Source organism: Podarcis liolepis, assembly GCF_965112155.1.
Source record: "Podarcis liolepis genome assembly, chromosome: 3".
NCBI classification, from domain to species: Eukaryota; Metazoa; Chordata; class Lepidosauria; order Squamata; family Lacertidae; genus Podarcis; species Podarcis liolepis.
The window spans coordinates 13,171,552-13,185,464 of NC_139557.1; the positions used below are offsets into that span (position 1 = coordinate 13,171,552).

The following is a 13,913-nucleotide window of genomic DNA, read 5'->3' on the forward strand; positions in this document are numbered from 1 at the left end:
CTCTATAGGACGCTCCTGACCATAGGACACACCCACATTTCCCCTTAATTTTTGGAGGGGAAAAAGTGCGTCCTATAGAGCGAAAAACACGATGCCTCTAAATTGGTGCTACTGTTGAATATGCAGTCTATTTTCTCTGTAGCTTTGAAGGTCAATGGAAATGGTTCTCTTTCGTGAAACAAAGGTGGGTGTGAAGGACTTGCTGTACTTCTCAGATTCAAAAGTTAAAGTTTATTGCAACAAGATTCTGCTAGGGATGCACAGCACAAGCTCTTGAAGAGGGGAGCTGTGTTAAAGCTGAACTTGACTTAAAGGCACTTTCAAGATGGGGTTCCAGTCCCATGTGTACTAGATTGCAAATTTATTTATAAACTAGGTTCATTTTTCCTCCCGCTAAGCTGCAGTGACCCGTTACATCCCTAACAAGAAAGGAAATTTAAATTTAGCATTTTGCCAAGTTAGTTACTATTTTCTGTCTTCCTGTGTTCTCTCCAAATACCACCTCGGCGTGCCTTAATTCTAAAAGTACTTTTGTTCTTGCTTTTTCTCTTTTTTGGCCTAGACTTCCTTTCAAAGGTCTTTTGTCTTATGTAGCCTCCTTGAATGCCTGTACCTTTTTTTAGACTTGTATGTTCCTTTTATAAGCTGTGGTCTATCTGAACCCTCATAGCAACTTTTACATAACCTCCAAGCATGCTTCTAGTTTCCCTGGTTGATATGCATTGGCACATATCCGAATTCGGTAAATGAGAAATAGATGCCAAAGTCCAAAGCAGTTGTCCAGAAATGTCAACAGGGGGCTTGTATTTTACTTGGGTTACTTAAAAATATATATATACTGAGTTATCTGAGCTTTGCTTTAATTTAATGATTAACAGGCAGAAATGCAGAAACTTTAAATGATCCAAGTGCAACAAAAACTGAGTAACCTGCATCATGTCCGAAAAACCAATTTGCATTGCTGACTTTGAGGAACATGCTAAGAAATTTCTTCGAAAATCTGTGTATGACTACTATAAGTCTGGAGCTGATGATCAGCAGACCTTAGCTGAAAATGTATCTGCATTTTCAAGGTAAATAAATAAGTTTGCATGTAATTAAATGGGGCAATGGGGAATATGAAGCTCTGAAGCATGTCTGTAATGGAGTTAAGCTGCAGTGACTGTGGACAGCTTGGTTGTCTACAGGAGTCATGCTTAACTGCTGCTGGAGCTTCTGGCTAAATAGTCTTAACTTTCCACTTTCACCGTGTCCATGTCTGGTGGGTACTGAGTTGGAGTAAGCAGTTCGGACAACCGCGCTGTGCCCTAAAGGCTGCTTTTTGAGTGACTAATAAGGGTGGGGTTATCTTGATACACCTGTTCTCTCAACCCAACAATTTCCCCCTTCTTTTCTTCACCATGGAAAGAAGCAACAGCTTCATTGCACCCCTCTTTGTCTCCTTGATTGTTGAGATGAAGGGGTATTGAAGAGAAATGGCCAACATAGGTGCATTATGCATGGAAGGAAAGAAGAATGTCTTCCTGAGGGAGGCTTGTATGCCTCTATTTCTTAACATACCTTTTTTTATTCATCCAAGCCTTTTAAATTACAGTCGTACCTTGGATCTCAAACGCCTTGGCTCCTGAACAAAATCAGCTCCTGAACGAAACCCGGAAGTGAGTCTTCCGGTTTTCAAACTATTTTTGGAAGCCGAACGTCTGATGGGGCTTCCGTAGCTTCCTGAGGAATAAGGCCACCATTTGGGAGGGCTCACCCAACTGAGAAATAACTCCTTACATTTAACCGGGGTATTTGAGTTAGCTAGGCTATAAGCTTGGGCACTGGGTAATAATGGCATCTGACACTCCATAGTTTCCTTTTGGTGGCCCAGCATGCTGGAGATGGGAAATTGCAATTTCTCCTGACAGAATCCTTGCTTTTCTGCCTATCAAGCAGGCTGTACTCTGCCCACTGAGAAAAGGATGGAAAGGGCAGGGTCCTACAATCGAGGCCCAATTGGTCTGTTGTATATTTTAATTTTTTATTCTTATTTATTAAATTTGCATGTCGCCTTTCATCCATAGATCACAGGGTGGCTCACAACCTAAAAATAAATGATAAAAAAAAACAATGTTTTGAAAACTGCCATCACATTACTTCAGAATAATGGCATAGCTGAAGTTCAGGTTTTGCAAATGGCAAAACTTGGCTAGAAACCACATTAAGCTTTTATTTTCCACCATCTCTCTTGTAATATATAAAAATGGAATGAGCAAATCTCAAATACACAGAACTGTGAACCCTCAAATGACTTATGGTTGGAAACCTGCCTTCCTGTATTATCTGAACCCCTGAAGGTCAACTTGTCAGATGCTGTGTTATCCTCTTGTAACAGAAGAAAAATCATTTTGACACAATCTAGGTACTTATTTTCCTGGATGGAACCTAGGAATTAATCTCTGGCTACTTCTGATCACAACAGCTAGGTTCAGTGTTTTTTCTCGGTGCTGTATAACGTTTTCTGTTATGAAGGCTGTCACCCTGCGCCTGATCATATGCATGAACTAAGAAATATATTAGCTGAAGAATGAGAACCAGTGGCTGAAAATAAACACATTGCATTCTAGAAGTCTATCCATGCTGTTTCCAATGACATGGATGCAGCAATAAGGATGTAAATGCAACATAAAAGTTAAGGTGAATACTATCAAGTGGTCACAATCAGAAAACATTTTAAAGCATTGTACTACGATGCCATTCAGTCTGTGAGTCCACATTTGCCTTGAGAGAAAGGTCTTGCCCCTTGGACAAAACCAAGTGCCACCAGAATGTTGCTGGACTCCAAATTCCCATCAATCTCAGTTTCCATTAACAATGTCATGGGATGATGAGAGTGCTAGTTCAATGACATCCAGAGGACACCACATTGCCAACCCTGAAAAATCACTTCGGCTGAGCTGGGAAAGCTATAGAAATGTTTCACCAAGGAAAATGTTCAACAGATTAGCTTATGGCATTTCCCTTCTACTGCAATGCGCTCTATGTGGGGCTACCTTTGAAGGTGACCCAGAAACTACAACTAATCCAGAATGCAACATCTTGACTGGTGACTGGGAGTGGCCACCGAGACCATATAACACCAGTCCTGAAAGACCTACATTGGCTCCCAGTACGTTTCCGAGCACAATTAAAAGTGTTGGTGCTCACCTTTAAAGCCCAAACGGCCTCGGCCCAGTATACCTGAAGGAGCGTCTCCACCCCCATCGTTCAGCCCGGACACTGAGGTCCAGCGCTGAGGGCCTTCTGGCAGTTCCCTCCCTGCGAGAAGTGAAGTTACAGGGAACCAGGCAGAGGGCCTTCTCGGTAATGGCGTCCGCCCTGAGGAACGCCCTCCCATCAGATGTCAAGGAAATAAATATCTGACTTTTAGAAGACATCTGAAGGCAGCCCTGTTTAGGGAAGTTTTTAATGTTTGATGTTTTATTGTGTTTTTAATATCCTGTTGGAAGCTGCCCCGAGTGGCTGGGGAAACCCAGCCAGATGGGCGAGGTATAAATAATAATGCTGCTGCTGATTATTATTATTATTATTCAAGTACTTCCATGCACTGTAACATCACTTTGTAGAGCTCAACTGTTGTGGCATTTCTCAACGCTCATCTTCTAGGTTTCAGTTAAAAGCCTGCGCTGGCATGCTTTCGAACTCCTAGGTTGGCAGGAGCTGGGACAGAGCAATGGGAGCTCACCCCGTCACAAGGATTCAAACCGCCAACCTTCTAATCGGCAGGCTCAGTGGTTTAGACCACAGCGCCACCCGCGTCCCTGTAAAAGCCTCTAATAAGGAAATAAAGATAAAGCATTATATGGACCAAGCTAGTGATAGCTGAATCATAATTTTCAGTGCCCCGCTTCCTTCCACTATGAATGCCATAGTTGTCAAGGCCACAAAATAGTATGAATGGGGTACTAAATAATCTTTGATCCGATATATAGTATGCTCATGGGCTGGCAAGATGGATTGCTATCTCTTCTGTGTCCCTTCATCCCCTGCCACTGATCAGCAGTGAAGTTGATGAATATTTGGATGGGGAGGTGTGAGGGTTATGCATGCAATGCAGTAACTTTTTGCTTTGTTGATTGTCGTGGAGTCAAGAGGCTATGGTCTCCCAGGGAGTCAGCAGTTAGGATTTCAGGCTGGTGGCTTAAGCCATGAGACAAATAGAGATGTGGCTGCTTCCCACTCTCTTTGGACTTAGTTATCATAAAAGAATTCTAAAGATCTGCAGTGTGGATGATGGCACCAGCGTTTTTGTAACAATTTGTGAACACGCTGTTTTGAAATCTGCCCCCCACCAAACAAGAGATAACCGAGCTGGCTTCACCCTCTCCAGGTTAGTGCTGGGGAACTAAAAAAAGATTGTCCTCCAATATTTCTGTTCTTGGTGGGTAAAATTCTATCCCAAAGTCTCCTTCAGCCAGATCGTTTCTTCGAAAATAGATTTTATGGCAAGGTCATGACGCCTGTGGGCCTGATGACATTCAAGGAAATCAATTTGAAACCACATCTTTCAGCATTTTAAATTAGAGGGGGAGAAAATGATCAAACCTCTGATAATCGGTTCCAACACATTGCATCCCTGACTTTCCCAAAGACTTTGGACAATGAGCTGCCCTTCGCTGATAAATGTGGGACCAATGACAGCTTGTTTACCAAAGTTGTTCACGCAATGCGTGTCATTGCTTCCCTGAAGCTGAGTGCGAGGAAGGTCACCGAAATGAGACTTTGTCTCAAACATGGTGAGGAAGGAATGGGAGGCTATGCAGAGTTCAAGGCTCCTAACAGACAATGATACAGACAACTGGTACATCAAGAATACATGGTCGAGCTGTTTACTAAAACATTTCTGAGGAACACAGAGAAGCTAGTGGAGGCTTAACAACACACAATGCAACATGGTTTAATGACTCTCCCATTCTGAATGTTTTGACATAGGTTATTCCATTTCTCAGGAGTAGCTTTAAAGAACACAATGTTGACTATATTTATTGTGGCATCAGTCTACCTGTCTCAGTGCTTAAAGGTAAAGGGAACCCTAACCATTAAGTCCAATCATGGCCGACTCTGGGGTTGCAGTGCTCATCTCACTTTATTGGCTGAGGGAGCTGGCATACAGCTTCCGGGTCATGTGGCCAGCATGACTAAGCCGCTTCTGGCGAACCAGAGCAGCGCACAGAAACACCGTTTAACTTCCCGCTGGAGCTGTACCTATTTATCTACTTGCACTTTAATGTGCTTTAGAACTGCTAGGTTGGCAGGAGTTGGGACTGAGCAATGGGAGCTCACCCCATTGTGGGGATTTGATCCGCCGACCTTCGGATCGGCAAGCCCTAGGGTCTGTGGTCACCTGCGTCCCATGTCTCAGTGCTTATGCTTTATAAAAAGAACATCCAATTCCAGGGAATGCAATAGGTTGTTGGGACAGGTGAAACATGACTGGTTCCTGGAGCTTGTGATGTTATTGAAATACTTTCTGTAGTTAGCAACAGTTAAGTCTGCAGCCACTTTCACATCATACCTAGGTCTAGGATACCACTTTAAGCGCTCACAACTCCTCCAAAGAATTCTGGGAGCTGTAGTTTGTTTAGCTGTTGGGAGATGCCTGTTCCCTGCCCCAAGAGCTACAATTGCCAGAGTGGTTTAACAACCAGTCCCTCTTCACAGGAAACTGAAAATTGTAAATGTGATGGAGAATGGGGCTCCATAAGAACTCTCAATGCCCTTAACAAACCCCAGAATTCTTTGAGGGAAGCCACGATGTTTTAAAGTGATACTGTAGCACCTTAAATGCATGGTGTGAATGCGGCCTCTGATTCCTTCAGCAGTTGTGCAGCCTCGGCGATGGCAAAAGTCCCAGCCCGAAACTCCTAATGGTTGACAATATGCCTGCATTGTAGCATGTAGCGTATTTTCATTCCATAAGATGCACTCCCCCCCCCCACCCTAAAAAGTAAGGGGAAATGTCTGTGCGTCTTATGGAGTAAATGTGTGGTCCCTGAAGCCGAATTGCCCAGGGACAAAGCAGATCATGCTCCCCCCCTTTTTTTTCTTTTTAAAAGAGGGAAGTGGGTGTTGAAACAAAGCCGCTGATCGTTTGCCGATCGGGGAGAGAGATAAGGGACGCTAGAAATAAAGGAGGCTGCCTGGGAGGGGGGAAGTAAAGACAGCAAACTTGCAAAGGGGGAAAACAGGAAGATTAAAGCAATAAGGAGAGAAATTAGAAGAAAAGGAGGAGCAAAAAACTGCTCCAGCTAAGGAAAAGACACAACACTAAGGCAAACAAGAGGGAAGGGAGTGTTGAAAGGAAATATCTGATCGGTGGGATCAGAAGAGAGATAAGGTACGCTAGCGGAGACTGCCTGGGAGGGGAAGGTAAAAGTCCATGGATCCTCAGGATTTTTACATTGGGTCACCCCAAATTCACCATCAGATCACATAGCATGTCCATGGCTACAGCCAGCACTAAAAAAATCACGCATTCACTGTTTCCTGGGTCTGCAATGGTGCAAAAATGTGGTTACAAAGCACGGATCCACATGGATCCTCAGGATTTTTGCATTGGGTCACCCCAAATACACCATCAGATCACTTGTCTGTGGCCACAGCATGAACCACAAAAATCATACACACACTGTTTCATTCAGAATATTTTTTTCTTGCTTTCCTCCTCGAAAAACTAGGTGCATCTTATAGTCTGCTGCGTCTTATGGAGCGAAAAATACGGTAACTTGCTTTCCCGCCAGACCTTTTCCTGCCAAAAGTTGAAAAGTGTGTGTTGACCCTGCCTCTTTACATTTCTAGAACTTGGAACTCGCCACCCAAATTATCCTCTCCTGGGTATCTGCACACCACCTGAAAGTTAAGGAAGAGCTATAGGGACAGAACTACCTAAATTGTATAGAAATTTATTTATGTAAGCCACTACAGGGGCAAGAATGCTACTTGCCCCAAAATGGAAAGAAGCAGAAGTCCCGGCAAAGGGAGAATGGATACAAAAACTTGTGGAATATGCAGAAATGGCGAATCTTACCGGAAGAATAAGAAATCAAGATAACAAACTTTTTATAAAATAATGGAAATGGTTTATTGAATATTTACATATAAATTGCAAACAGATGAAAACATTGGCAGGATTATTGTAATAACCTGCAGTTTCATAAGAGTTTATATTTGAACTAGATAATTAAATGAGCAAATTAAACGAATTTGGATATGCAGAAGATATTAAAAAATAAATTTAAGGAACTGCAGAAAGAGGGGGGAAGGAAGTCAAACTTTGAAATGTTAAAATGATTGTAAAATTAATGAAATGTATAAATTTGAAAAGTATAAGTAAAAACTTTTTTTTTAAAAAAAAAGAAAGTTAAGGAAGAGCTGGTTCCAGTCCGTACTGGTGGGAGCATTAAATGATAGCGTTTGCTCAGCAGTAAACAAAGACAAAAAGTGCAGTGCAAACTCTGGAGTTTGATTCCCGTCTGTCTGATAAATTGACTTCTCCATTTCCATCTGTGCTAGGTTAAGACTGTACCCTCGGATGCTGAGGAATGTGTCTGCTCTGGACCTGTCGACTTCCATCTTGGGCCAGAAACTCAGCATGCCGATATGTGTAGCAGCGACAGCCATGCAATGCATGGCTCATGCGGATGGAGAAATTGCAACCGCCAGAGGTATGTTGGGAAACCCAGCTGTGAATAATATAACCCAGGAAGAAACTCAGCAATGTATCCTTCCTGGTTAAAGAAACCTTGGATGATTCCCCTATTAAGCCCCATCAGCAAATGCCCTGTGCAAGAATTTCCATTTCCTCCTCTTCCCCTGTGTGCTCCCCCATTCATCCTGAAAATGACTCCTGGGGAGTTGGGAGAACCCCCAGAACTTCCAGTTCCTCCTATCAGAAGATGTATAAATAAAGGGACGCGGGTGGCGCTGTGGGTTAAACCACAGAGCCTAGGACTTGCTGATCAGAAGGTCGGCGGTTCGAATCCCCGCCACGGGGTGAGCTCCCGTTGCTCGGTCCCTGCTCCTGCCAACCTAGCAGTTCGAAAGCACATCAAAAGTGCAAGTAGATAAATAGGTACCGCTTCGGCGGGAAGGTCACGATTGGACCTAATGGTCAGGGGTCCCTTTACCTAATAATAAAAAATAATAATTTATTACTTATACCCTGCCCATCTGACTGGGTTTCCCCAGCCACTCTGGGCGGCTCCCAATAGAATATTAAAAACACAATAAAACATCTAACATTGAAAACTTCCCTAAACAGGGCTGCCTTCAGATGTCTTCTAAAAGCAGTGTAGTTCTTTATCTCCTTGACATCTGATGGGAGGGCGTTCCACAGGACGGGCGCTACTACCGAGAAGGCCTTCTGCCTGGTTCCCTGTAACCTCACTTCTCGTAGTGAGGGAACCTCCCTTGGAGCTGGACCTCAGTCTACGGGCTGAACAATGAGGGTGGAGACACTCCTTCAGGTCTACTGGGCCGAGGCCAAAATTGCCTCTCATTTAAGCAGAAACCCTGAGAAAATGAAACTTGAGGATTTTCTAGTTGCTCTATCAACAACACTGAGCCAAAACAACCATAAAAATCAGTACCTTCAGGGCATATAATTAGTGCCAAGAGCAAGGCTTGAATGAGACGTTAGTTTTCAATTTGAGGACTGCTACTACTTTTGTTTTTTAGCAAAACGTCTAGCTATGAACACAGATGGGATTGAAATGTGGAAAAAACACACCCATGGGAGTTTTACTGATGAAATTTGATGCCAAGGTGGTTGGTTTGTCCTGCACTGTCTCGGACCCTTCCCAAAACCACTTGTTTCTGTATAGAAGTAATCTGGGGTTTAAATGTGAACCTAGAATTAAAAGCTTCAGTTGATTGAACTAGTGTGTTGTTCTTTACCGGAACAAAGCTTTCTCCACTTTGTGGCATCTCAAAACAATATCCTAATCATGGCTGACATCAGGTGTGAAGCAGGTAGAGATATGACTGTCAATGCAGAGTTGGGAAACTGTAAAACACACTCCTGGCTCCATGATCACTGCAGATGGTGACAGCAGCCACAGAATTAAAAGACGCTTGCTTCTTGGGAGAAAAGCAATGACAAACCTAGACAGCATCTTAAAAAGCAGAGACATCACCTTGCCAACAAAGGTCCGTATAGTTAAAGCTATGGTTTCCCCCAGTAGTGATGTGTGGAAGTGAGAGCTGGACCATAAAGAAGGCTGATCGCCAAAGAATTGATGCTTTTGAATTATGGTGCTGGAGGAGACTCTTGAGAGTCCCATGGACTGCAAGAAGATCAAACCTATCCATTCTGAAGGAAATCAGCCCTGAGTGCTCACTGGAAGGACAGATCCTGAAGCTGAGGCTCCAATACTTTGGCCACCTCATGAGAAGAGAAGACTCCCTGGAACAGACGCTGATGTTCGGAAAGATGGAGGGCACAAGGAGAAGGGGACGACGGAGGAGGAGATGGTTGGACAGTGTTCTCGAAGCTACCAGCATGAGTTTGACCAAACTGCAGGAGGCAGTGGGGACAGGAGTGCCTGGCGTGCTCTGGTCCATGGGATCACGAAGAGTCGGACACGACTAAATGACTAAATGACTAAACAACAACAACAACAAAACACACTCCTGATTGGCAGTGAGAGCAAGTCTCCCCTTTGCCAATGGACAATTAGCTGGTTGACAGTGATAGAGAGCCTTCTGGCAAACCCGATTGCTGTTGACCCTTGCCCCAAACAGGGTACAAGGAATTCTGGTGAACTCACAGTCACCGCCCATCAGCTGGCAGGTTGTGACTTCAAGCTTAGCTTGACTTGGATTTTCTTCCCATGCTGCAAAGGAAAAGTTTGGTGACAACAGATGATTGACAGGAAGCTAGGACCAGGGGTAGACTTTGGTAATCTGTCATGATAAGGCGCCCTGTGCGAGGCCAATATTTGGCATGCCCAAATGGGATCTTCTCAGCTATGGATCTACTCAATTTTGTGCCCCTTGTGCAGGGGAACGACCCACACCACCCTAAATCCGGCGCTGCGAGGACCATAGCCTCCTGTCAAAGTTGCCAGAGTTGGGGGAGAGACTTGCCAGAGTTCCACACCTCCACCCTAATGAACCTCTCTGTGCTGTTTTGAGATGTTGGCTTTTGTCAAATTTGCCAAGAAATGAAGACAACACCATTCCAGTTCTAAAATTCATTGTTACGCTTCAAAACGCGGCATGCGAGTCCTTTATTTCTGATGGTTAGTATACAGTGGTATCTTGGGTTAAGAACTTAATTCGTTCCGGAGGTCCATTCTTAACCTGAAACTGTTCTTAACCTGAAGCACCACTTTAGCTAATGGGGCCTCCCACTGCCGCCGCACCGCCAGAGCACGATTTCTGTTCTCATCCTGAAGCAAAGTTCTTAACCCGAGGTACTATTTCTGGGTTAGCGGAGTCTGTAACCTGAAGCATCTGTAACCTGAAGCATCTGTAACCCGAGGTACCACTGTATTAGAATTGGATTGCGTGGAGGCTAGCCTGCCGGACATTGAATCACGTCAGTGTGGTGTAGCGGTTAAGAGCGGTAGTCTCGTAATCTAGTGAACCGGGTTCGCGTCTCCACTCTTCCACATGCAGCTGCTGGGTGACCTTGGGCCAGTCACACTTCTCTGAAGTCTCTCAGCCCCACTCACCTCACAGAGTGTTTGTTGTGGGGGAGGAAGGGAAAGGAGAATGTTAGCCGCTTTGAGACTCCTTAAAGGGAGTGAAAGGCGGGATATCAAATCCAAAATCCAAAACTCTTGTCGGACCTCAGCTTCCATCAGTCCCACCCAGCAGGGCCAATGGTGTAGGGATGTCACACAACTCTTGCCTGTCAAAGGAACGGCCTCCTCCAACCTAGGATGGATTGCTCACAATAACCATCCCCCTAATGCTTTTAAGTGACATTGAGGAGGGACAGGATATTTAAGTTTCTGTGACTGTGAGCATAGCAGCATATTTAAAAGTTTTGTTTGTGTGTGAGAAAGGTAATTTATAGTTCTCGTTTATTTTAAGGAAGGTGGTTATGTTTAGTAGGGAAAAGCTTCTGATTTTTTTTTAAAAAATCCTATGAAACAGGCATTTCATTCTTACACTGCCCATACATAGACCTGTGGACTTGGTCATCTGGTTACAGATGTTTGTTGGTTATGAAGAATTTGATGGGTTTCCCCGTTCATTACCCTATTTTTTGCTCTATAGGACGCACTTTTTCCCCTCCAAAAATGAAGGGGAAATGTGTGTATGTCCTATGGAGTGAATGCAGGCTCCTTGGCTTCAGCGATAGCAACACTAAGCCTCCGAAGCACAGAGGGAGCGCTCCCTCCGCGCTCCGGAGGCTTCACGTTGCTTTCGCTGAAGCCTGGAGAGCGAGAGGGGTCAGTGCGCACCGACCCCTCTCTCTCTCCAGGCTTCAGGGATAGCCGCCTGAAGCCTTTGGAGCACAGTGGGAACTCGCGCTGCGCTCTAAAGGCTTTGGGTTCCTTTTGCTGAAGCCGTGAGAGCAAGACTCTCCTGGCTTCAGCAGAGAGGGAGAGCTGCGCAGCGCCCCTTCAGCGAAGCAGGAGAAAAAATGGAAGGGGCTCCGTTTCTCCTGCCGCTTCGCTGAAGGGGCGCTGAGCAGAGAGGGGGAGTTTTTTTTTCTTGTTCTCCCCCTCTAAAACAAGGTGCGTCCTATAGAGCGAAAAATACGGTATTTTTTTAAAAGTCCTACCTGGAAGGAAACTTGGCAAAAGGCCTCAATACCAGTGTGTCTGTCACTCTGAGTAGTGTGCTGTCAGTTTTGGCCTCAGTTTAAATCTTACACATTCCCAAAGGTACTTGGGGATAATATTCTCTTAGCTTTCGCCGCTTCACTTGACTGCTCACATCACAGGAATCTACTGACACAGAACATCCTCTCCTTTTTGAGGGCAAGAAATTTCAAGTGCCTGACAAGCCAGCTCCCTCTAGTGGTCAACTTGGTTTGAGATGTTGCTTTCAAATTGACATTGTGGTCATTTTCATAGAATCATAGAATCATAGAGTTGGAAGAGACCACAAGGGCCATCGAGTCCAACCCCCTGCCAAGCAGGAAACACCATCAGAGCACTCCTGACATATGGTTGTCAAGCCTCTGCTTAAAGACCTCCAAAGTAGGTGACTCCACCACACTCCTTGGCAGCAAATTCCACTGTCGAACAGCTCTTACTGTCAGGAAGTTCTTCCTAATGTTTAGGTGGAATCTTCTTTCTTGTAGTTTGGATCCATTGCTCCGTGTCCGCTTCTCTGGAGCAGCAGAAAACAACCTTTCTCCCTCCTCTATGTGACATCCTTTTATATATTTGAACATGGCTATCATATCACCCCTTAACCTCCTCTTCTCCAGGCTAAACATGCCCAGCTCCCTTAGCCGTTCCTCATAAGGCATCGTTTCCAGGCCTTTGACCATTTTGGTTGCCCTCCTCTGGACACGTTATTTTGACTGGATGCTTTTTAGAAGGAGCTGAAACCTGATGGAGGTAAAGTTTAAAGATGGAGCCATCTGAGAGAGAAGGAGCACAATCGTGTTGTTATAGGTTCTCAGCTTCCGTGCAATGGGAAATTCCCGGATGGCAGTGTTGAGCTGCTTTCGGGTGAGAGTAATGAAGAATTATGATGAATCTACAGTCGTGCCTTGGTTCCCGAACACCTTGGTATTCGTACGTTTTGGCTCCTGAACACCGAAAACCCGGAAGTAAGTGTTCCGGTTTTCGAATGTTATTTGGAAACTGAACGTCCATCGGCGCTTCCACGGCTTCCGATGAAGTGCAGGAAGTTGCTGCAGCCAATTGGAAGCTGTGCCTTGATTTTTGAACGTTTTCGGAAGTTGAACAGACTTCTGGAACGGATTACGTTCGAGAACCAAGGACGACTATATTTGCTTTATTTTCTAAAATTAGACAGCAGATCCCCCCAGTGGAGATGCAATAATATATATTTCTATAAAAGAACTAACAGAATCCATTATAAATATTCACGTAGCAATGGCTCCTCTCATGGGCACTTCTATACGGTCGCTATCTTCAGGTGGACTCAATCACATCCCGACAAATTCAGGCTACACAATTAAAGCTGGTTTGGAGCTGCTTCAAAACAAATCTCCTGATGCAAAACATAGGGCTTTTGCAATAAGGAAAGTGATGGCAAAATGCAGTGGAAATTGTGGCGTAACACCAACTGACCTCCTTGCAAATAAATCAGGCTGCCATCTACCGTATTTTTTGCTCCATAGGGCGCACCGGACTATTGGGCGCACCTAGTTTTTTGGGAGGGAAATAAAGGGGGGGGAATTCCCCTCCCCCAGCCCCAAAGAGCAAAGAAGCCAAGACAGCGAGCAGGATCCATCCTGCTGGCTGTCTTGGCTTCCTCTTTAGCCACGCGCAACCTCTCCAGCTGGTTGCTTGGCAGGGGGTTGGACTTGATGGCCCTTGTGGTCTCTTCCAACTCTATGATTCTGTGATTCTGTGGGAGAGGCTGCGCGCGGTTTTGGCAGAAACCAAGGCAGCAAGCGGGATGGATCCCGCTCGCTGTCTTGGCTCAGTTTTTAGCCCTGGGGCTGGGGAAGCCCAAGCTTCCCCCAACCCCAGCCCCCAGAATAGGTCCGGGAGCAGTGGCAAGGTTGCGCGCAGCCTTGCCGCCGCTCCTGGAGCTGGCGGGGCTGGGGGCGCGCTCTGAAGTCTTGCGGATAGCTGCCTGAAGCCCAGGGAGCACAGCGGGAGTTGGCGCTGCGCTCCCCGGGCTTCAGGCTGCAGGCTGCTATCCGCAAGCCTTCGGAGTGCGGCGGGAACTCCTGCTGCGCTCCGAAGGCTTGCGGATAGCTGCCTGAA

General features: G+C 45.3%; 1 protein-coding gene across 2 annotated transcripts in view; it reads left to right on the forward strand.

The window, feature by feature from the left end:
* Positions 1-886: 886 nt before the first annotated feature.
* Positions 887-13,913, forward strand: part of HAO1 (hydroxyacid oxidase 1) — a 33,755-nt gene continuing 20,728 nt past the window's right edge. The window contains exons 1-3 of one of the 2 annotated variants that reach the window (XM_083493817.1): positions 935-1,073; positions 6,720-6,762; positions 7,555-7,706. In XM_083493817.1, the coding sequence (XP_083349943.1) occupies positions 1,055-1,073; positions 6,720-6,762; positions 7,555-7,706 (214 nt within the window). In that variant the 5' untranslated portion in view covers positions 935-1,054. Of the gene's footprint in view, positions 1,074-6,719; positions 6,763-7,554; positions 7,707-13,913 lie in introns of both variants that reach the window. The other variant, XM_083493816.1, reaches the window with a different exon arrangement.